Here is a 23,411-nt window from a genome sequence, read left to right as displayed (position 1 = left end):
TCTGGCCTTTGTTTATATAGGGAAACTACTGAGGCAGTAAACTAAGGTATGAATTTACAGTGCACATAGTATTCCTTGTGTAGATACTCTTGGTCCTTTGAAAGTGGAGTAAATTACCTTATCCTTATTGGACACTGGACACATCTACACAAGACGTTTACTGCACAGTTGACTAATTAGCTGTGCAGTAAATGCCATGTATCTACATGTGCACTGCTATTAGGCTGGAATAAACTAATTTACTCTGCAACAGGATAGTACTTGCAAATATTAGTACTATCCTGCTGCATAGTAAAAAACTCTGCACTGGTTCCTTGGGTAAATGGAAGCTGGATGTTTCTCCTTGGTGACCTGGTTGATGTTTTCGGTGATGCAAGAGAACAAACTATAGTAAGGGAAGGGCGGATCTCTGTTGGTCCTTTTCAAAGTAGAGTACTTGCACAAACTATCCAAAAAGTTCTCAAAATAATGAAAGGAAAAAGGAAGCATGTATGACTAGCTAGTGCTAGTTTCCTCAGCTTCCTTGGATATAAATACTGGCATTAGTATCAGGGTACTGGCTATCAATGAATTTGTGCTGTGCATTCCAAAGTGACAACCCCTATAATTCCTATATTTAAAAAAAAGTATCTCCAGCCTCTTGAGGGTGGCTATCACAACTCCTTTTCACAGATGAGAAAGAAGTTCTTCCAACTTACCTGAGAGAAGCTCGCTGTTTCTTTTCAGACCCCCTCAGTTCTTCACTGGCTTTGCTCTCAGTTCTATGCCTAGAGCTCTGCAAATCTGTCCCCCACAAAAGGTAAGTTGTTATTTCATTCTTGCTGTGCTTATTCTGTCAGGTATATGCATTGCAATACATACAGACTTATTACTGTCATTACGTCAATGCCTCATAATTCATTTTGGACAAACTCTTCAAAAGGGACATGGCAGTTCAAGCGCAATTGACTTTCACTGGGAGTTTGGGGCCTAAGTAACTTAGGCTCCCTAGTGAAAAAGTAAAGAAATGAATGGGCATGGCCAAACAAAATCATTGCTACCCGTCAGCTGCTTCAATAACTAACAGTCCCTGCTGTTGTGTAGTTTCCCATTCATTGTACACAAAATGGCTTTATTTCAAAATTACTGTTACAAGGGTATTTCAGGAAGTATAACTATTACAGTAAAGACATGACTTTTTTTTTTAAAAAAATCATTGAACCAATACAAACCCTAGTCTGCACAGAGTTGTACTGATAAGAAGATTGTATTGTATGCATTGTAACAGCATAGTTTATTTAGTTTATTCCTTTTTCTGTACAGGAATAAGCTATACTGTTATAAGGCACCATTATAGCAATAAAATTATGATCAGATTATGCTGGTACAGTTAAAATGGTACAACTTTTATATTTAGACAAGTGCTGGTAATGCTGTAATGTGTGATGCTGTTAGAATAAACACATTACACACAGACTCTACTAGCCACATCTCTCTGAAATTTGTGAGAGCCACCCTTGTATAACTGGTGACAGTCATTAACCCAGTATTTTCATGTACACTGATCAACATATATTAGCCAGGGATGTTTTACTAGCAAATACTGACTAACTGAAAAGGATAAACAGATTCTATGCATCACAGGATTTGAATTTAAGGTACAGATGATGTAGTTCCTCGTTTTCTCCAATTGGCTTAAGACCCGATCAAGTCTTAATGATTTTGGCTAGGAGTATGTTTCTTTTTAATGATTTTTTTTTACTTGTACAAGCTCTAATGTACAGATGTCAAAGAACCTTATAGTGATATGGTTATTTCTCTTCCTGTACTAGAGTATCTATATTCCTATAAAAAACTCTTGTACAAATATAATTGTGTCCACACTGAAAGGCAGGTGGTCATACTACTTTAATTGTACCAATGTAGTTTAGATAGTATAACTTCCTAGGGTACAAGAGGCCTTAATCTTAGGGCATACTTTAAGTACAACCACACATCTCATAGCACATAACTCCTGCAAATCAGAAATAATAAAAAAGAGGGGAAGTTTAAATTTTCAAATGTAGACTCCTAAATTAGAGCAGATAGCTCTACAGGTAAAATCTCAAATGGGCATTTAGGGACCAAATTACCCCCATAATTAATTGTCTCAATTTAATTTAAATTTTAAGTTTTTCTACCTATCAAATGCAAAGAGGGACCTTTGAGGGAAAGCTTTTCAAAAAGTGTAGTATACATCCTTACCAGTATGGTTTAAGAGAATACTCTTTTTCTTCTGACTGCCATCTGGTGCCACAGTAAGCTTCACTCGCAGAGTTTTACTTGAACTTGGAGAGTGGTTTACTGATGCATCAACTACCTCATAGATGGTATGAAGCAAGCTGGTAATATCCTACAGTTGGGATTAAGCACAAACAAAAAGAAAAAATATGGTAAACATGGGTGAAGAATATATAGCCTTGTTACTTATTAATATAACCATTCCAAAAATGGATCTGTAGGTTGCAAAGACGCTTTCAAGTCTCGCTGTATTCATAAGGAATGGATGGTATGCAGCACTTAACTGTGCTAGAAGTGTCTGGCCTCAACAATTCCAGTCTTGTTCCTTAGACAGGCATATCTTTAAAAAATATATTTTCCTACTGGACTTACAGGTACATATACTTCATAGCAATTTTATGACCTTGGGTGACAGATACACAGTAGCATTTCAAGCACACGATCTCTGTCTCTCATATTCTTTACCCTTGGATGCCATAAAACATCATAAAGGTTATGATATGGGAAAAACCAGACCAGAACACCTTTAGGGGGAAAAAAGAGATTATTTACATTGTCCCAAACCAAGCACACACTATTAGCAGTCTGGGATATTCAGTTTCTTTCTAGTCTCTTAAATGTAGCTAAAGTATAATTATTGACGCTGCATTATAAAATTGAGTTCACATGATCCAAGCCATAGCAAGCAGATATTTCCACAAAGCCCAAAATATAAGACACACCACTCATCATAAATTCAGGGAACTGGTTTTCTTCCTGTTACCACTAAATTTGGGCTGAGTTTAAGCTATGTGGTTAAGAGATCAGGCAGGACTGCAAAGTTCAGAGCTGAAATGGGACTGGATCTAACTTCCCCTAAACTGTAAGACTGCTAGTTCAGCCTACTACAGAGACTGACCCCCAATGTTCAGAACAGGATGTGAACTTTACTCAAAGGTTTGCCATACTGACAATATGGTGTTCAGATTCAGGCCTGTCTCAGAACATTCCTCTTATTAGCTTTGCATCTCCAATGCAACATAGGTGTCATAATGGGTAGGATTAACCTCTCACCCCTTCAACATTTCATAATGCAACTATGGCTTTAAAAATGTTAGGCACAGAAATGACTTTGAAAGCCAGGGTTCCTTTCTAACACCCCAGTTCAGAAAAACATTTATTCAAGCTTGAGCTTAAGCCCACACCTATTCAGCAAAGCACTTGAGAATGTGTTTAAGTCCCCTTAAGTCAATAAGATTTAAGTACTTTACTGAATAGGGTCTGATCAAAAGAAAGCATTTCCAAATTCATACAACCCCTTTGTCTCATACAGGAGGAATACTGAATCCTGATTGCTTAATATATAGGTGGAATATAGTCCCTTTTTAGCAGCTAACATTACTGCAAGTCAGCTCATATTTAGTCAGCAAGAGAGTTCCAAGCCAGCCAACCTTTAATATTATACAAATGCCCTTGCTTCATATGTGGCTTCTGCCAAGATGAGTGAGAGATCAGTTGCTGGCTCATTACTTGAACGGAAGTCTTTTCCCAGAGTCAATTAACTAGGACAACAATCTAGAACCAAAGCACTGCGATCATAGAAGACAATCCCACTGAATATACAATTTATAAATTATCTTTGCCCATCTTCTTTGCCCCAACACCCTATCCCACAACCTACACCCTTTCCAGAAGCCAGGGGGAACAAAAGGAACTATCTAAATCAGCTGTATTAAATACAACAAACTGGTTCTGAAGAAGATTGAGACTAGTTCAATAAAACCCTCAAATTCTATAGGATTTTTCCTTCACACAGGGTTCATACCCTTAACAAATGTATCCTCAAAGCTCAGTGTGCTCAGGTGAGCACCAGGAGACACACCAGTTTAAACAAGTGATGTAGCATACACCCCTCATTATCTAGTCAGCTTTATAGGAGACAGTGAGACTTTATTCACTGCACACAGAATATTTTGTTCTTAATAATCATATTCCTTTCTCTGTAACATGCAGAGAAACATTAAAATTATTGCCAAGGCAAATTACACTAGACGTAGTGCTCACTCTCTTCCAGTCTGAGTCAAATTCTGCTCTTTATTTATATTCACTACATTTGCTTAATGTAATGGAATTACACCAGATTTATGATCTGATCCTATTCCCTCTGACTTCAGTAGTGTAGGATCAAGCACTTACATTGGTATAAACAGAGCAGAAGTTGGCAGTCTCTCCATTTTTTCCACAGAAACATTTTTTTACCCCAAACCCAAATGACCCTATTTATAGTATGCCACAAGTGTGATTGGAGCCGGTTTCTATCCTCTTGACAAGAATCTCCGTCTGAAAGCCTGTGCCAGAGAATGACTGCTTAATAAGATGGGTGGTTATGCGATCTCTTTCACCAACCCTTTCCTTTCACACTTCCATCCTGTTTTGACATCTACCAAAATGGAAATTTCTTAACAGACACAGCAGCACTGACAGAAGGTGTCCCAAGCTGGGCCTTTTGCGACAGCTGACAGATGGAGGGGGATGGGTGGAGGGGGGGACAGAGAGTGGGGTTGTAAGTATTTTGCTTAATAGGAATGGGCAAAAACATACACAACGGATATCTACCTTTGGGATATCCCATCCTAAACTAAACTTCTGGAAGGCCTCATGCTATGCACATAGGCTCCATTTCATTTAATTCAACCCTATCCAGCAAAGTACTTGAGCACATGCTTAATGTTAATGGGATTTAAGCATGTACTCAAGTGCTGTGGTGATCTGGGGTCTTATTCATTCCTCCACAAGGATTCTCCCACTGCATTCTCCCTGCCTGGGACATGATTAGCCAACACAGGCAACTTTCTGTGTCCCGCCAGTTTCAATAGGGTATTGCTAAACCATTCACCTATAACCCAACTCCTTCCTTTTGTTCAGATACAGTGACTATTTTTCCTAGCTGTTAAGGTGCTCTACGTTTTACTCTGAAATATGTAAATACAACAGAGTATATCCTTATGCAGTAGCATGAATAGGTGTGGGAGAGAGGAGAACCAGCCACAATCACCAACTTAGGTGGGCTGCCAAAACTGTCAACCCCACGCCTGCAGAGTCTGTGCCCTGGCAGCAAGAGCCGTTCCACAGCATCGCTTTTGCAGCTGCAGCTGGTGCACAGACCCTGTACTGCTGCTGCTGATCTGAGCACAAGAGCAAGGGCAGGAAAAGCACCTGGCAGCAGCAGCCAGGGTGTTTTCGGTAATAGGTTAGACTTCTGAGCCACCTCCACCCCTTACTCTATTTGCTGAACCATTCCACCTCCTCCCCCTCACCCCTACAGGGTTTGACCAGGCCACAAACTGCTTGCCCAGGCTTTTGAATTGGGTTTTTGGTAGGTGTTGTGGCTAGGGGCAACTCCCACATGACATGTCACCCTTTTTCCTTTTGCTGCGTTTTGTGGGTCTTTCCCAACAAACTACTTAAGCCAACTTTTTAAAAAGTACTTGCAGGCCCTGTCAAGGCAGGCCAGCTGCAATACTTGTGTAACACATACTGTCTCAGCCAGCAATGTGTCTGCACACGCATCATGTCAGAACATTTTGCCTCACTCAGCCAAACAGGCTTGGATTTTCCCAGACTGCTTCAGCCTGCCCAGCCACTAGACATTTAAACACACTGCACAAAAGCCTCACTAGACCTGTGGGTTTTCATTGTGCACCTTTAGTATTTTGTGATTCTTCCCAGGTAGAAAATCAAATCCTTTCCAAGAGGATATGGTCTCCTTTGTATCAATAAATAAATAAAAGCACCCTTCCGATTGTGCATAAATCACACAATCATCCTTATACAACTATTTTTTGTGCTGTTGCACCAGTTTTTTCAATATCTACATTTTAATTAAAGGATTCATTTATTCCTGGTGACTACCTAGGGGCCTATAGAGTATGTACAGAAGTTGCTTTTTTGCCATTTAAAGCATTTTATTGCTCTGACTTAACAGAAGTCCATGCCTTTACAGAATTTAAAAATGGATAAAGGCACTTTAAATTAACCATTGCTAAATAAGGTATTACATTTGAAGTGCTGTATTTTACATCACTTTAGCAACTTACAGTGCTCTTAATAACTTCTGTCAAATTTCTGGTGATTCTGCCAGTAGCCCATGGGCTTTGCAAGTTTGGTTCATGCACTCCGGTACCACCATGTCTGCAAAAGCCAGCAAACCATCCTGCTTCTGTCAGCCGACTGAGACAGAAGTGATCAGGCTAAACAGGACTGGGGAAGGGTAGGAAGGAAAGGGAAGGGTGCATCCCTGCCCTTTGGTGCACAGCTCACTGCAGCTGGAGGGCTGGCTCCATGCTGGGGCACCCCAGGCCCTGTGGAGCTCCTGCCACCCCAGAGGGCTGGTGGATGCCTAGCAAGGCTTGCACATGGGGCAGGCTCTGGGCTGGGCAATGCTGTGGGGAAGCGGGTTGGTTCAGCTCTGTGCAGCCCAGGCAGGAGAGAAGCACTGGTACTGGCTCCACACAATCCTGCTCAGCTGGGAACCTGCTCCCTCCTGGCACAGAGTGGCTGGGAAAGGCCTCTGTGATCCTAGATGAGTCAGGGAAGTATGGCAGCTCGGCATGTGTGAAGTTGGGGGAACTCAGCAAATACCCATAGACCACAGAGCCAGCTGTGGCTGGGAGCCCGGCACATCACCCAGTGGCTGGGCACTTCCTGGGGGAATCCGGGAATGGAATAGCACCTCTTCCCCACTAACTTCCCTACCCCACTTCTGCTGGCCCCCCTTTCCTTCTCTGTTCCCCTGCTCTGTGCCCAGCTCCACCTTCTCCACCACTCTCCTCCAGTTCCAGGAGGCTGCAGAGTGCCCCCTGCCTCCTAGCCTGGAAAATGCAGGGAGGCTCAGAGCCCTGCCGCCCCACCCCACCAACAGACACTGCACTTCATGTTTAAGAGCGCTGAAACTTTATAGTGCTATAAAAAGTGCTCTAAATTACAGTGGTGTAAAACATGCACAGAGCATTTTTGTACACACCCATAAATCTGGTATATTGGTATCTACCAATTCTATTCCCTTGTTATTCAGCAACTTTCTGATTGAATTGCCACCAGCAAAAAGACATCTTCTACATCCTGACTGCTCTCTAGTACCACCCTCACAGATATGACTACCTGAAATCACTCAAATTCCTGAGATAATGACCATATGGGAACTGAAGCCTCAGACAGTCTTTAGCAGGACACATGCCTTGAACTGTGACTGAAACTGCTTTCTCATGGTCCTTTCTCTATCATAGATTTACTCAGCTACTGTGGGGCTCACTCCTCTTGCAAATTATTGGCACCAGGCTCATCAGGATGCATGCTACAAAGCCTGTACTAGTCCTCCAACCATTCCTAACATTTTTCTTCAAGGTGAATTTTCAATCTTAAAGTAATATGCCCATGATAGCTGGGCAATTTGTGCTCATCCTGAAACCTGTCTTGTTGATTATTATCAGAACTTAAAATTCTTTGGACAGCTTTCTGTAGGTGTTCACATTATTTTATAATTCCATCCACTAGCTGTCTAGCAAATCAGTGGTTGTCCCTCCTCAAGAAATTCAAAATCAAAAGCCAGTTTCCCTTCTCTGGCATAGCACCAAGCATGTTCAAGAAATCTCAGGGCTTCATACATCTTTGCAAGTCCACTTACCAAAGAAACTGTGTTTCCTACCATACAAATCAAAACTTTTGGACAAGTTGAAGAAAAACATACCTAGAACAGATCGAAATTTTCTGTACAAGAATTTTTTTAATAAAAGAAAATGCATTTTCTCCTTACAAAAACAATTTTTTTCATAATTTATCTAAAATTTGAGCATTTTCCAATTTTGTTAAAGTTTTACATATTTTTGCCAAGATATTTAGTGAAGCTACTTCCAAACTGTAACAAAAATATGATGTTATAATAAATACTGGAGAAATTTTCACAAAAGTGGAAAATTTTGAATGTTTTGCAAAAATAGAAACAACCTTAACATTGATTCTAAATTATTTTTTCAACTAGCACTAACTGGCACTGTGAAAATAAGGACCATGGAGGTGGGAATTAAAAAAAAAATTGAATGCCTTTTTGTTGAAGGGCTGAGATTTCTACTAAGATTATATACTTTGTAGAAGACATAGCTAGTAAATTAAAGTATGGACACATAAACTAGTTACCATATAGTAAGTAACTATAATAACTGTGCAGGTTCTTCGCCCTGATAAACGCATAGTAACTTCCCACCACTTTTACTGGGAGCAAGCTATCTTGCGATTGTTTTGTGGTAAAAGCAGGCACATGAGTAGCTGGTGTGCTACTAGGTACCCTACATCATCTCCTGGAAACTTGCTTGTGTGCCCACACACAAGGAAAAAATAAAACTATTACTTCTTGAACAGAAAATTATGTTTTTGATAGTATCTAAGCATTACTACATGCCATATGAATGTGTTTCATTGATCTAATATTACAGCTGCTTTTTTCAAGGTAAGAATGCATGAATTTTAACACGTATCTTTTCTTTGAGCCTAACCTGCATAAAATGAACTGTGCCAAACAGGAGATTTTACCACACCTTCAACCCTCCTGTGAAATATGAACTTTCATTTCTACCTGGGAGAACTTTACAGTCTTTTTTCCTATGCCTGAAGAAAGGTGCTTGTGTCTGAAAGCTTGCAATTAAAGACATTTTTTGCAAAACTCTAGTTGGTCTATTAAAAGATATCACCTCTACCACACGTTCTGAACTTTAACAGGGTTTTCAGAAATCACTTGCTTGGAATTATTATAAAACACACTGTTAAGATAGCTTGGTGCATGCTAACGTTTCTCAAGCGGAATATTTTACAAATTCCTGATAAAAAGCTGGTAGTAGTTCACTACATTAAGAAGCCTGTTGGGTTTTTTAAATAAAAACAACATAAATTGATAATCAACTACTACATGTTCACAGAGCAAATTCTGATTGAGGACATCCTCATTCAGGGTATTCATTTTTTGCTTGTAAGAAAAGTTAACTGGCACATGCCGAGGGAGACTGTACCCCTTGGTATTTCTAGACCTCAGATCTGCTTCTAAGCAGTAGGATTAGTTAACAATCCCAATCCACAGATTTGGGGTATCAAGGTAGGTTTTCTCATTCCAAATTAACTAAGTAGAAGAATATCATTGCAACAAGAAGAGAAAAATGTAAATAAACAATGTATTTAACAATGAAAACAGAGCAAGCAATGCAATTTCATTCCTAGATATTAAAATATAGTGTGAAAGACAGAGGAACAGACAAACTTCTGTCTCCTAAATAAATTCAAGATACTAGTACAGTCACAATGAGCTTTGCTTTAATACTTCCCATCCATGAAATTTCACCAGTGATTGCAATGAGGTGTAAATAAGGTGGCAGTAACTGCTGGCCATTTTACAATCATATTGTCTGGATGTTCCCTGTGAAAGTGCCAGCGCCATCTCCACTTCCCCTCTTGCCAGTTGCTCAGAGTACTGGAACTGCTCCAGCATTACACAGAGGTGGCAAATGTAGTAAAAAAACCCAAAATCCACAAGGTACAAGAATAAGACTTGAGGTTCAATTCACCTAATTAAGTCCCAGCCTGAAAGAAATCAGAATCCTCCTTCAATCTTTTCTCTAGGCCAGAGATTTGAGTGTTACTGCTGAACAGAAGTCTGGGGCTGAGTTTTGAATACAGAAAGAACTAATAATCTTTTCCTCTTCTGGCAAGAGAAATATGTACAAGGATGGACACAAAAAAAATGGAACAAGATAAATAAATTGGGTATTTAAAACAAGATTTAAGGAACACTTTTAGCATTAAATACAGATTAAGAAAAACCTTAAATATCAATTCTTTCCCTTTCCCTCTGAAAGAGAAAGTACAAGTGTCTTATTTAGAAGCTTGCTTGTAGCTTGGTTTTGCCAGCATTACATACAGTAGGGTTCTTTATTGCAACATCAATTTTTTATACTCATTTACATTTTTGAAATGCTCATATTTGGAACTGGAAGGAACATCATTTGGTAACCAATCAGCATCCAGGCTAAAAACACTAGTACTTTTAACTCCTAACAACCAAGGCTCTTGAATACTTAGAACTCTGTAACTACCCTCTGAAGGGATTATGCTTCATGGGAAAGAACAGATATTAATAAAAGGGAAAATAAAAGGGTGTCATTTCTCAAGTAAAATTATATTCAGAGAACTCAATATAAAACCTCCCAGATCACAACAAATTAGTTCAATTATCCAAGTTTCAAGTATGATTACAAATATCCATGTGAAGATAATTACAATGCAGCTGTCAGTTCTCAAAAAGCTTACAGTACATAATGAATTGGACTCTTAATGGCCTATGGAATGAAGGAAAACATTATTAGACAACTTTTTTAATATACACATTAGAACTAGAAAGCTATCTTCACACACAGCAAAAGAACTATAAAATGTTTGTCTTGTATCACATTAAGTACAGCATCCTAAGCACAGCTATCGAATGCTAATTTTATAATATGCCATTCCATCAATTATGCTTTGAAACACAGTCATATCACTTCATAGAAGCATGGCTATATTCAAATTTCTAATTGTAAAGAGCAGGCAATAAACCATAACACTCAAAAAGGAAATCATAGATACTTTCAGTTCAAAAGACATTGTTAAGATGCAGAGGAAATTCTGCTGGGATGGAACTTGAACTCTCTTGTGAAATTTGTTATTAATACACTTGAAATTTTATCTAGTGACCAAATCTGTGCTGCTTTTAGAATTTTTCAGATAAATACTAAACATTTTTGCATCAAAATCATATCTCATCAACAAAAACTGGACTCCATCTAAATGCTTTGTGTTAGGTTCATTTTAACACTGTATATATCTTTTTAAAAGATCTTAGAGATAAGGCCCAAGCTTTAAAAATAATTAGTAATTCAGTGGGCTTAATCCAAGACCCCAAAGAAGCCTTAAAGTTCTTTCACATCTAACTTTTTAAAGTGTCTGAGTTGGACACTCAAAAGAACAGAAAGTCAAATCCAAATTAAGGTTGTAGATGTCTTTACTTACATATTGCAACGCCCAAAATATAGGCATCTTGTCCTAGGAAGGAGATCCAAACTGACAGGCTTGATCCAAGCTGATCCAGCTTGCCCCACGCACGTGCCCAAGCCCTTGCCCCTTTCTCTGGTGCACTCTGCCCCTGCCAATTCCCACCCAGGCAGTAGGAAGGGTGCTCAGGCCAGTCCAGCCCACCCCCCAGCCTCCAGCTGCTGCTCAGGAGGAGCCAGGCTGGGCATGTGCAGACGGCATGGCACCAGTCTGGAGCTTTTGCTACACTTTTAGCTAACCGGCTATGATGCTGGGATGAAATCTGAGACCGTCCCAGCCAAACTGGGATGTATGGTCACCCTATTTATACCTCTGTTTCCACATAAGAAAAACAGGATAACATTATTTAACTCTCTTTGTAATGCACTTGGAGATCTACTGATGAAAAACAGGATATACAGTAACAATTATTGTTGTTATATTTTCCATAAGGAAAGGACATTTTACCTCATTTAATTCAACAGGGAATCCAAGAGCTACTCCTATCAAAATGTCATGGCAAACTCCAAATGTTTTTTTTTCCATTTGTTTGGGATTTTTTTTGCTTTTTTTTTTAATCACTGCTTCAGTTCTGTTGCTTGGAAAAACTTCCTGGGTCCTGACAGCATTTGTCCTAGTCTGCCAAGTATGGGTGTAAATATTGTTTTAAGCACACTTTATGCATTTAACCTCCTCTAATTATATCAGTTATATGGTTAACTGATAACACGTACCTAATCCCAGCCAGGGGGTGTGGAGCCACGGGCAAGCGCTTTCCCTGCCCTGCCTCACCACAGGAGAGGGGCTGCAGCCACCTGCCCAGAGCCAGGGACCATGAACAGATCCATCTGGGCAGAGCTGCTGCTGGGAGCCATTCCCTGGGGCCTTTGATGGAGGAGTGGGGAGTCCTGCCAGGCAACACAGCCCATGTGAAGCAGTGGGTGGCAGTAGCAGGCAAGGGGCTTTCCCAGCCTGCTGCAGCCACTGGTGCGTTGGGAGGGAGGGAGCAGACTACCTATGGGTACTAGTCTCCCCTTGCCCGTCTCCCTCCCTTTCTCCTGTCTGCCTTGTTGCCTTGCTGCTCCTGAGGCACCATGCCACTTCCCTTTCCCAACGGACTGCACCCCACGCTAAATGTTAAGCAGTAATGTATTACTGGTATAAATTTACTTATTATTTAAATGTTTAACCTTTCACTTACTTCCAAGTGGGCACTGTTATAGGCAACAATCTTTCTCACTGTGGGCTTCATGCTGCAATGGGTTGCTCATCCTGCCTGTGAACTCAGCAAAGTACTTAAGCTGTGTCCGGTGAATTTAATGGAACTACTGGTCCATTTCATATTGAGCATAAGCTAGGTGTTTTGTTGGGTCCACAGAAAAATACTCAGAAGATGGTAGAATTCAAATTTTTTTTGATAGGCAATAACCCAAAAATCATTGGACTGAGAAGCTCTACATCATTTCAAAACTAAAATTCTTAGAGACTAATATTTGGTGCTTGCTAAAAGCTATCTGTACCTGTTCATGTAAACATATATGTATTCAATAAAGAAAAGTGAATAATTCAAATGACAATTTTAGGTTCAAAACCTTGGAAAACAAGTGTCAGACACAACTGGAAAGTTTTCAATGGCATACACATTTGTTCCTAGTCCTGACCATATGGGAAGAGATGGAAATTATCAGCCTGCTTGGTCTCTTGGTCTGAAAGAATTTTTTTGGCACAGATTCAGAACCAAATATAGCAAGCCCCAGACCTCAGAGTAGTATAATTTTCAATCCCTGCACAGATTTGGTTTCAGTTAAGCTGCAGTCTACTCTTATAGCAAGGCAGAGGTAAAATTTGGCTGTAACACATGCTCTAAGTATATTCAAATTAAGCTCTCTGGTGTACCACATAATCACAAATAATTATTGTGTACATACTTAAAAGCATATTCTCTGTATGTTCAACACATGGAACTCCCACTGACATTAATAGGAATCCTATGCTTCGGTATAAGGGACACCCTGAGCAGCTTTTCCACTTCTGAGAACCAGGTTGTTCTTGTGCTTCAGGCACAGGTTTAGGCTCAGAAGACCAAGGTTCAATTTCAGATTCTACTGCAGATATCTTGCATGACTCTGGGCAAAGCAGTTATGCTCTGTGTGCCTTGGTTTTCCATCTAGAACACAGAATGGCACTTCCTTTTACTCTACTCTGCTTCTATCTCACCACTTCAGATGTTAATCCTTGCTCTTCAAAGCAACGCTTGTCTCTTTGTATGTGTTTGTAGAAATGCCTAACATCAGAGCACCCCAATTTCATCTCAGTCCTCTCTAGGTGCTACCATAATGCAAATAATAAAAACAGTAAGTGTTAATATTAGTAGTCCTTTAATGTGGTTGGCTGAAAAATGTGAAAGTTCAGAAAGAGGTTTGTTCTCCTCCTGAAGAAAAATCTTACTGCTATTTTCTGGCTAGTACCACCACATTTTCAGTATTTATGCTACTGCTTTTTACTCAGTTCTTACTCATTTTCATAGGTGTCAACTTCCAAGCTGATGGAGAATGAAGATTACAAACTTTCGGTTAACCAGTTCAAGACACAGGGACGAAACAAGCCTTGTAAAGAACCAGTGACAGCACACTGTATGGCATTTCACTGAAATGTGATTTATTTTGGTTAGTAAGCTTTTGAAGAGGACTGTACACTGGTCCCCATTCTTATAAGGGAAGAGGATTTTTGGTTTTTTTATTTACCTAGAAAATACAAGTTGAATGAATCCTAACAATACCAACATGAATCCACTTTCTATTGAGAGCTATCCATTATGAGCCTGTGGTAGGTTTCACAAACTCTATCAGAGATAACCTATACTATGACAGAGATGGCAGCATGGATCTCTGCCCAACACCCAAGAAATAGTTAGTATAGTTAGTACTACTGGAAAGAATTTCAAAAAGCAACCTTGCCATTTGGTTAGCTTAACTCTGAAAAGCAGGACAGGAGCCAGACCAATATATGTCTGTAGGGGTTTATTTTGACAACACTTTTGGAGATCCAGTTGTTTCAGACCCTGCCCCCCCCCAAAATGTTGGTCCTATTTTTTAAAGGCTAAGCCCAGACATTAAACAGCAACCAGTTTAACAAGTGGTACAGTAATCCTGAAAACAGTAAACTACTGGTGGGGCTGTTTCTGGAAGGGAAGGGTCCATGGAAACTGCTGTTTAAGTTGGCAGGACACCTTTATTTCACTGGAGAAAAAATGTTCCTGTTATAATACACTTTTGTTAGCAAATGCTGCACGGAGAGGGGCAGCTTTACTTTGCTTACCTCACGTGTGACTCTTCCGTTGTTATCAAAGTCATACAGTGTGAAGGTCCATTCTTGCCTGTTATCTTCCTCTACAGACACATCACATTGCAATTCCTAAGAAACATGCAAAGAGCAACTGATTACCTAAAGCAAAAGGCCTATTTGCAGAGGAGGCTAACTCCTCTCTGTAAAAAGAAGCTGCTCTCTTTAGTCCTTCCTTTCTCGTGGGAGAAGGCATTCAGGATTTGTTCCTGGCAGCAACCCTCTGTCCTCTGCACAGAAGGAGTCTCTTGACAATAAGGTTCTTTTCCTAATTCCCCTGAGCTAAGCTGCTGGGATACTGAGAAATGCTTTCTACTTTGGTCTAGAAAATACAAAAGTACAAGAAAGCTACTTCTTGAAGCTCTGAAAATATAATAAGGTTTCCCATTAAAAAGGTGAGAAAGAAAAACTCCACTTAACTGAAGGAGAACAGAAAGGGATAACAGAAACAGACTCACAGTGTGAAACAATATGCCATTGAATCAGAAGTGGTAATTACTACAAAATGGACGCATGGTATTAACCCCACCCACGAAACCTGCCCTTGACACAGATACTTGATACGCCATATCAATTTTGGCAACCCTTTGACATCATCACGCCACTAAAGTCACTGAACTTGAACCTGATTTGGAATTGGTAGGTAAGAAAAATAACCTAGGTAACATTGCCTGATCCTCATTTCAACTGTGTTTCATCTAGGAAGAATGTGATTAGAAGAAAGCCTGCAAGAATCAATTAAAAACCAACCAAAACAAAATCCTAACCAACAAAAGGTGCACTTATTTCTACTCTTATCACCTAGTTACAAGCCACTTGTTTTCTCAAGATCTGTACAATCAGTCATCCAGAGTCACAACAAGGCAAACACAAAAGTTACAGTGCAATTAAAATAAAAGCCACTGTACTCAAGTAAAATAAACAGCTCCAAATAGCTTCAGCATGATAGAGCTCAAAATACCTGGTTAATCTGCTGACTTGAAACCAATTCCCTACAGCAGTTAACGGTACCCCCATCCCCTGCTGAGTTCAAAGGCAGTCTTCTCTTAGTTGTAACAAGCCCTTCTGAAAGCTGCCAAGTGCCCCACACTCTACTGTGGAAACACAGTTTCATATTACACAAACATCCCCAGCACCTTTAGAAGCCAAATCACATCCACCTCAGATTTAGACTTCTTGTCTCAACACTCGCATTTCTGATTCTTTTCTACCTGGTCATAAAATAAAAGCATTTATCATTCTCTCAGCCCCTACCTTACATGGTTAGAAAGCTTTGATTTGGAGAACAAGGAGAAAAAAAATATCAATACTTGGTTTCTTGCCACATATTAATAGTTCCCTGTCCCACATTGCCTAACATAAGATCTTTATGTGAGGATGTGCACTACTCAGTTAATAACATGGCAGTCTTCCCTGCATTAGTCATGGAGCCTGGTACCAAGTGCTAACCTTTATGGCATGCCAAGAACTACTTGGGAACAAACACAGTCTTTGCCAGTATGGTACAGTTCCAGCTTAGCTGGCATCAGCCATGTTGACAGGTGTCCTCCAACTTTTCAAGCATCAAGGCATTGTTAATTGTAATTTATCATGCTTTTCATGTGTGCAAAATCACATGTATTAATCAAGGTAGAACTGAAAATTTGCCTAAAGTGTTATTCCCCTGAAAAAAGAGGGAAAGAAGCCATCCATCAATGTGAATAAGCACACAGAAACACCAGAATGTTTGTGGAAAAGCTTGCTCCATTGAATCGTCCTTAAAACAGCAAAAAGTAATTTGCACAAGAGTGCTGAACCTTCTGTAGAGAGGCAGATGAATGTTTTAGTTACAAGGTGGCTAGATAGTTTTTCAAATAATAATCGACGAATGCAAAGCTCATTAATGTGACAGACTGACAGCACTGAAAGGCAGAAGTTTGCCATGTCTGCTGTAGCACGAAAAGATGAAATGCATGCTGTTCTCCCAGTACCAGTGTACCTCCCTATTTGCCAAGACAGACAACCCTCTAGCCGGATGACAGCATGTTTCAGTGCTCATATTTATTAAATCTCTCTCTTTATAAGCAAAACCTGCCAGCTAGGCACAATGTCTGGCAGTTTTATGATGTTTTTAAGTCTAGAAGGAACTAGGCCATCAGACTCATTCCCTGCAGGATCCTTTTCCTCCCACCATCTAATCAGATGAACTGCCAGTACAGTAGGGTCAAGGTTATTTCACTCTGGAAACCCAGACATGAGAGACTGATGGCTAAGGCATCTTTCACAAACATCTTTTACATCAGGCACATTTAGCTGAGTATGATAGTCCATGAAAGCCAATAAAAGAATTTCATAACATAGTGGGTGGCACAAGAAATACATCTGAAAGGATCAAAAGTACAGAACTAAGAGAAAACAGCTCTCCCTTACTGTGCACTTTGGATCCTCCTGAGAGGTCACCATCATTTGGCTTTATTTGACCTCAGGAACAAAACTTGCAAACCATCTTTTAAGAAACAATGCACTGACAGTAGGAAATACAGATGATTAGCCAAATCCTGCTCTCTGAGACATATGCATAGCTCCCATTATAAACAATGGGAGCTGCATAAATGTTCCAGAGGGCACCGTTTGTCCACAGACTAGTTATCTGACTTAACTGTATCTGTAAACTGCAACCCTGGAAAACAAGGAACTTACTTCAAATTTTAGTTGCTTCTTGGAACTTGTACGTGTGTCATTTTCTTTTTCTGCTTTCTTTTCATCTCCACTGCAAACTCCATCTGTCTTCTCTGGAGGTAAAGCCACTGCAAAAATAATATATTAAAAAAGTTTAGAAGGAACCGCCAAAGTCATCTAACAGCACATCAAGTCAGATCCCTTGGTTAGAAAAGTTTCATTGTATTTAGGATCAAGTTTGATTTTGGCAGATTTTTATGATTGAGATGTTATTAAATTCAATTTGCTTTTGAATCCGATACATACTTATGCTCATTTTGATGGACACTTTACTAGCAATTCTTCTCTCAAGTACACGTTAATAGATTTTGCATCAAGTTCACATAGCATTTTGACAGTGCAAACTGACTCAAAACATTACTGTAAATTTGTTGTATATTTCTGTCTGTCTTTTTGCAAAACAGTACAGAACCACAACTTTCAAAAACAGAATTCACTAGAAGAAAATAAGATAACTAAAGCTGAAATAATGGTTCTCTTCTATGCCAACCTCCTTCTTCAAAAACTCATAAAACACTTTCTGAAATTCCTCCTAAGACAACACTTTCTACGCTGGTTAGAGCCATGTGTTGATTTATATTTTCAAAAAAGTTTGACCAACTTTTTGAGGTACGCAAGTATAAAGGAGACTTTCCCAAGATGTTCAGACTGAACTATTTGCACAAGCATAACTTAAAAACACTTGTGAAAAGCTTAAACACTAGCATGTTTCAGAGTCCTGTTTATGGAAGGTAAGACTATACCAAAGCCCAATTACTTCTCTTTCAAGTCTGAGGCATCTACTGGGCACGTCTACACGTTCATTAATGTGCAGTGGTTACTGTGCATTTAATTTAGTACTTGTATAATCAAGTACTAAATAAACACGCAGTAACCAGAGTTACTGTGCAATAGTGCCAGTGAACACCTTTCCTTAGTGATCCTACTGAGCAGTAGACTAATAATATTGGATAGTAGCATATTAGCATCGTCCATGAGTGTTTTAACTTTTGCAAATTCAGGGTCACATCTTCAGCAACAGCCTTCAATTTTCCCATGAAATTTTCCACTGGCAGATAGTCTTGCCTGATATTTTATGCCTACAATTAACTGCAGGTGCAAATACTAGATATCTATATTCTTATCTACACACGCATATGTTGTCAAGAGGCTTAGGTAAGAATATGCCCTTTAATGTTAGCACTGTTTCACTTATACATGGACATCTGCTTTAACCAATCCATTTAATCTACTTCCATTTAAGAACCTTTTTCTTAGGAATGCCTAGATTAGAAATATCATCATTAAGTATCTGCTTAGCAAAAGACATGTTTGTTGTAAAGCAGAAAATGACCTCCCTCAATTTAGAATGTGTCATTTAAAGCTGCGCTGTTAAAACAGCTATGTAGCTAGCACTGAAGATACACAGCACTACAGAGGTGCCATACAAATTACCCCAAGAAAACAAAGGTATCAGTAAAGCAACTTAATCACATTCTTTGCTTTGCCCTGGACATTTTCTTTAACAAAGAAAACAGGAAAATTGATTTTCAAAACCTTTTCTTAACATATTTAAAGTTCAGAATTCCAAAAGCTAAGGTTTCTATCACAATAAAAACTCAGCCACATTGCCCATAAGTACCACTTTAGTCTGGGTTTCTCTGATAAATTTATGCATTATTGTAGTACTGCTTCCATTTTTAAACCTTTAGTTTACTGTAAAATGTATCGGCTGTACAGTAAAAACAAGTTAGCAATGAGGTAGAAACCTTAAGCTTTGGAATTTCCTGGCTTACACATTTGATTTTGGAGTTTCAATGTTGTATTAATGTCAGCTTCATGAGACGCACACATGCAGAATTTACTATGCACCTACTCTCATACACACACACTATACTTAAATTATCACAAAGATTAATGCTCTACAAATGTCTAAGATAGAGATGTAGTCATGATAACCAAGCAAATTAAGGCTTTAAAGAAGAAAGGTTCACTTCAAGAAAAACCTTGAAGAGAATGTTTTATTCTTGAAAATGTCAAGGTCACGAGGTCTACAAGATTGGACAGTAAACTGAGACACAAGACATGTATTGAGTTCTTAGCTCTGCCACTGATTTTGTGCGACCTTACCCAGGTCTCGTCACTTCTCTGTGTCTGCCTCGGTCCATATTTGTAATGTAAGGGCAGGGGTTTTCTGTTTACAGTGCCTAAATAAGGGAGCAAGGTGGAGAACAATAATCTACAAAAAAATAATCCAGACCTGTGTTCTTCTAAGAAAGAACAAAAACCTAGAGACTATATTCTTTATTGTGATTTTCTTACAACGTATTACATTGGAAAGCTAGGCAATTCAAAGCTAAGGTACCACTTAAAAGGAATTTTAAAAATTGAAGATATGCATTTTAAGTCATTGAACAAACCTACATTTAACCCCTGTGACATCACCTGAAGAACACCCATACATGGGAAAGTAATATGGATCTCAGTAACACGCAGGACTATGCTATCAGTACCTGAATTATGGATATCCTTAGCCCTATGATGCCTGACTGAAATAGCCCTATTCCACATAGTGAGTAGTTCCACTTACGTTAACGCAACTATCTGCGGAAGTAATTGCCCACCCGTGGGAATAATGCATGCACCGTATGGTGACGTATTTTAACTAAACTGTGTCTGTGTAAAATCCCGTGTATCTTGGCTTTAGAACCAGGGGCAGACCCTGGGAAACATGTACTTTAGCATTCCATACATTAAGTACTATAGCAGGATGGATAAATTAGTGAAATATCTTTGGGACTCACCTTTCCCCAACCAAAGGAAAAGGACTGCATCTTTTGACATTACTCTTGAAAAACAAGAAGAGGGGGAATATTCACAAAGAGAATGTTTCTGTCCCCAAAACTCCTCCTGTAGGTTTTCTGCCAGAAGAGTGAAGAGTTCTATAGGTTACCTCTATTCTCTCGACTCTGGTACTATGCTCTTTTGCTTCGTGAATAAAAGTTCTGCACATGTGTGAAGAATATTAGGACTCCATTTCTCTGGGTGGATCAGAGAGGAGAACAGAGCCAATGCCACAGAGTTACTTTCTGATTTCAAGAGCTACACTTCCAGCATTATGCTTAATAACTTTTCTGGATGTATAGTATGTATGTTCAGATAGGAAGCTTTCACTTAAATGTATAATTTATGTAACAGGGAAAAGATCTGTTCTGACAAATTAGATTCCTCAAAATTAAAAGAGTTCAGCTATCAGGGAGGGAGGGAGCAAAACTTGTAATACATTCCTTGAGAGAGTTAGTAAGTCAAAATATATTCCCTTCGACCTTTGCTGACCCTTGCGCCAGATTGCTCACTCGATTTGCTGCTCCAAGGAATTATCTTTTGAAATCAATTATTCAATTCTGAGCTCTGACAGAATAGGGAAACCAAATGATCTTATCCCAATGTAATGTTTCATTCAAGAAAAAATAGAAAAAGCTCTAAATGAAAGGACTTTAAATAATATAATATACATGGTTTGGATGCATGCATATATGGATTTTCTCTATATAAATGTATACAAACAAACATGGATAGACAACGAACTGTTTTATAACCTATTCTGGAATATTTGTTTCTACTGTATTGTCTGAAACCAGATCCTTAACTATGTGCTTTGCTTTTTATTTCTGTACTTACTCTTGAATGATGATATCCTTTGGTGTCTGTTGCTCAGTTTCATGAAGGAGGCACACATGTTGTATTTATTTATAAATAAAATGTGAATGTCTGCTGGGGACAGTTAAAATTGGCAGCCTTGTCAACAGAGATCTGCCAGAGAGCAGCATGCCAAAGTTCAGTTATATTCACAATGTGAACTTCCTCTCAGTCTTGCCAATGATATTAAACTGGACCAGACTAGATCTCTATCATGAAGGAGGGTGGAAAATTAATAGATTCATGTTTTCAGTGTTTATGCCATCAGAAATAGGGCTACATACATTATATCATCTGTGCTAAAATATTCACTTGCTTCCCTACTCAGTTAACAGGGCCCTCACAAAAGAAACACACTGCGTACACACGCGTATGGAAACTTACCCTTGTTATGAAAATCCACAACTGAAAAAAATGTATTTTTATTACTTCTCATGGGAATAACCATATGCTGTCACACACAATGTTCCCTAACAGAATGCTGCATTTGTTGAAATACTGCATATGTTTCCTTATAATGTTCTCTTTTCTTGTTCATTATTAATGGGTTTGTATCCACTGCTATAACCTTAAGACACTATAAAAATATGTCTGGATAACATTTGAGATTGGAAAGACAATAAAGGAAAAATATTAACTTGGAAAAATTGTGAAATACCATTCTTTCATGAAAGACAAACTAACTGGCTTAAGTGTACTTGCAGATGTTTTTCTCCATGGACTGTTAATTACTACCACCTGATTGCTCATAACTGAGACAGAGAGAGCTAGTAACAGTTTAAAGGTACTCATCTATTGACACCAAGACTGTGTTCAAACTTTTACTCCTTTTTAAGAACAGAAATAGATAATGATACCAACAGTTCTTTACAGCTAGGTACAGACATTTAAAAAGCCCAAGGTGGAATTGAACTAAATTATGAAGTTTTCTGTAAGCAGAATAATTTAGATCAGTAGCAAACAGAACACACATTCGCCCTTTGGGTGGGGGAGGGAAGGCAACCTTAGACCAGATTCTGCCATTATAAACCGGTCTGCATGTGCCAAACTTCTGTTCTCTTATAAATCGGTTCCCAGTCACTCATGCCTAGGGACCTATGGAACTCAAGGCCAGCCAATTTCGCAGAGAAAATATGGGCCCAACAGTCATTTTCATGGGCAGAGCATGACAGCCCCCCCCATCTCTGATTGGCCGAGGGGCCTTGGTGGCCCCACCCATCACTGCTGATTGGCTGCAAGGGCTATCTGTCATGTTGCCCTACCCCTTGCCACTGACTGGACAGCCCTTGCAGCCAATCAGCTGGGGTGGGGCAGCAGCCATCTTGGGCTGCCTGTTGTGTGAGCACTCCCCCTCCCTACAGTGAGGACTGCTGGCTCCCCAGAGAAGCCAGCATTTTATTTTCAGTAAGCTCTTTTGTTTTCTTTTTTGTGACTTTCACGAGCAATGCCGGATTGCACAAAATCCATTAAATCGCAATTTCGGAAGGTCCCTAGTTATACCTGTTAAAAGAGTAATGTCTGCAACCTGGCCTATGGGTCTCCTCAATGAATGATGGATGTAATAGTCAGTAGAGAATATTGTGCTTCAAATACACAATAGTTTTATAGTTGATATAACCAAAATATCACTCAACCACCTCCGTTACAGCTTTGAATAGAAAATTAATTAGAACTGTATTCAACTTGAGAAGTGAGTGCTCAAACTTTTAACAACCCAAGTGGCTGGCACTTTTGATTTCTCTGAATGCTGGAAACTGTTAGGGAAGAGGAGGATGGAACACATCCATCTGGACAGACCCTGCATAAGACTCTTCACCTTAATATTTGCTCTCTGCCACGCTGAGACACAGGATACTAGACTCTGGTTAGTATGGCATTTCTTATGTTCTTAGGCTCTCAAATCTTCACCCGCACAAATCCCCATTCAGTGCAACAGATGATCTTCCTCAACCTAGTCAAGGATACTGTTTCATTCTGATCTGAGACCTTCCACTGGAGAAGGAATTTTAGCCTCATCATAGCCAGCTAGACAGATGTATGTCCTACTACTGTTCAGTTCTAAGGTAGAGTTAGCCAGTGAAGATGTACACAGTGTGCATTTGTACACATACCTATGCTGCAGCACCGGGCACTTTTAAAAGGCACCCAGTACTATGGAGCATGCACTTGTATAAACAGCGAAATACACGTCAGCGCTGAGAAAATGGCGGCAGCGCGCTTTTTAACTAAAACACATCAAAGGTTAATTGAGTCTGCTCCAACAGGCTGAATCTTTGGCATGTTGGAGCAGACAAATGTATGTGTATAAATGCCCAGTAGTTCTGAAA

General features: G+C 39.5%; 1 protein-coding gene across 1 annotated transcript in view; it reads right to left on the bottom strand.

The window, feature by feature from the left end:
• NKD1 (naked cuticle homolog 1) overlaps nt 1–23,411 on the bottom strand; it is a 202,622-nt gene that overhangs the window by 9,778 nt on the left and 169,433 nt on the right. Inside the window, 4 exon segments of the mRNA XM_019505694.1 lie at nt 699–783; nt 2,224–2,371; nt 14,665–14,760; nt 17,368–17,474. Of these exon segments, the coding sequence (XP_019361239.1) occupies nt 699–783; nt 2,224–2,371; nt 14,665–14,760; nt 17,368–17,474 (436 nt within the window).

The sequence above is a fragment of the Gavialis gangeticus genome, unplaced genomic scaffold (genome assembly GCF_001723915.1).
Source record: "Gavialis gangeticus isolate Ggan-Ray unplaced genomic scaffold, GavGan_comp1, whole genome shotgun sequence".
NCBI classification, from domain to species: Eukaryota; Metazoa; Chordata; order Crocodylia; family Gavialidae; genus Gavialis; species Gavialis gangeticus.
The sequence above is the reverse complement of the archived record's forward strand: the minus strand, read 5'-3'. Positions and strand labels throughout refer to the sequence as shown.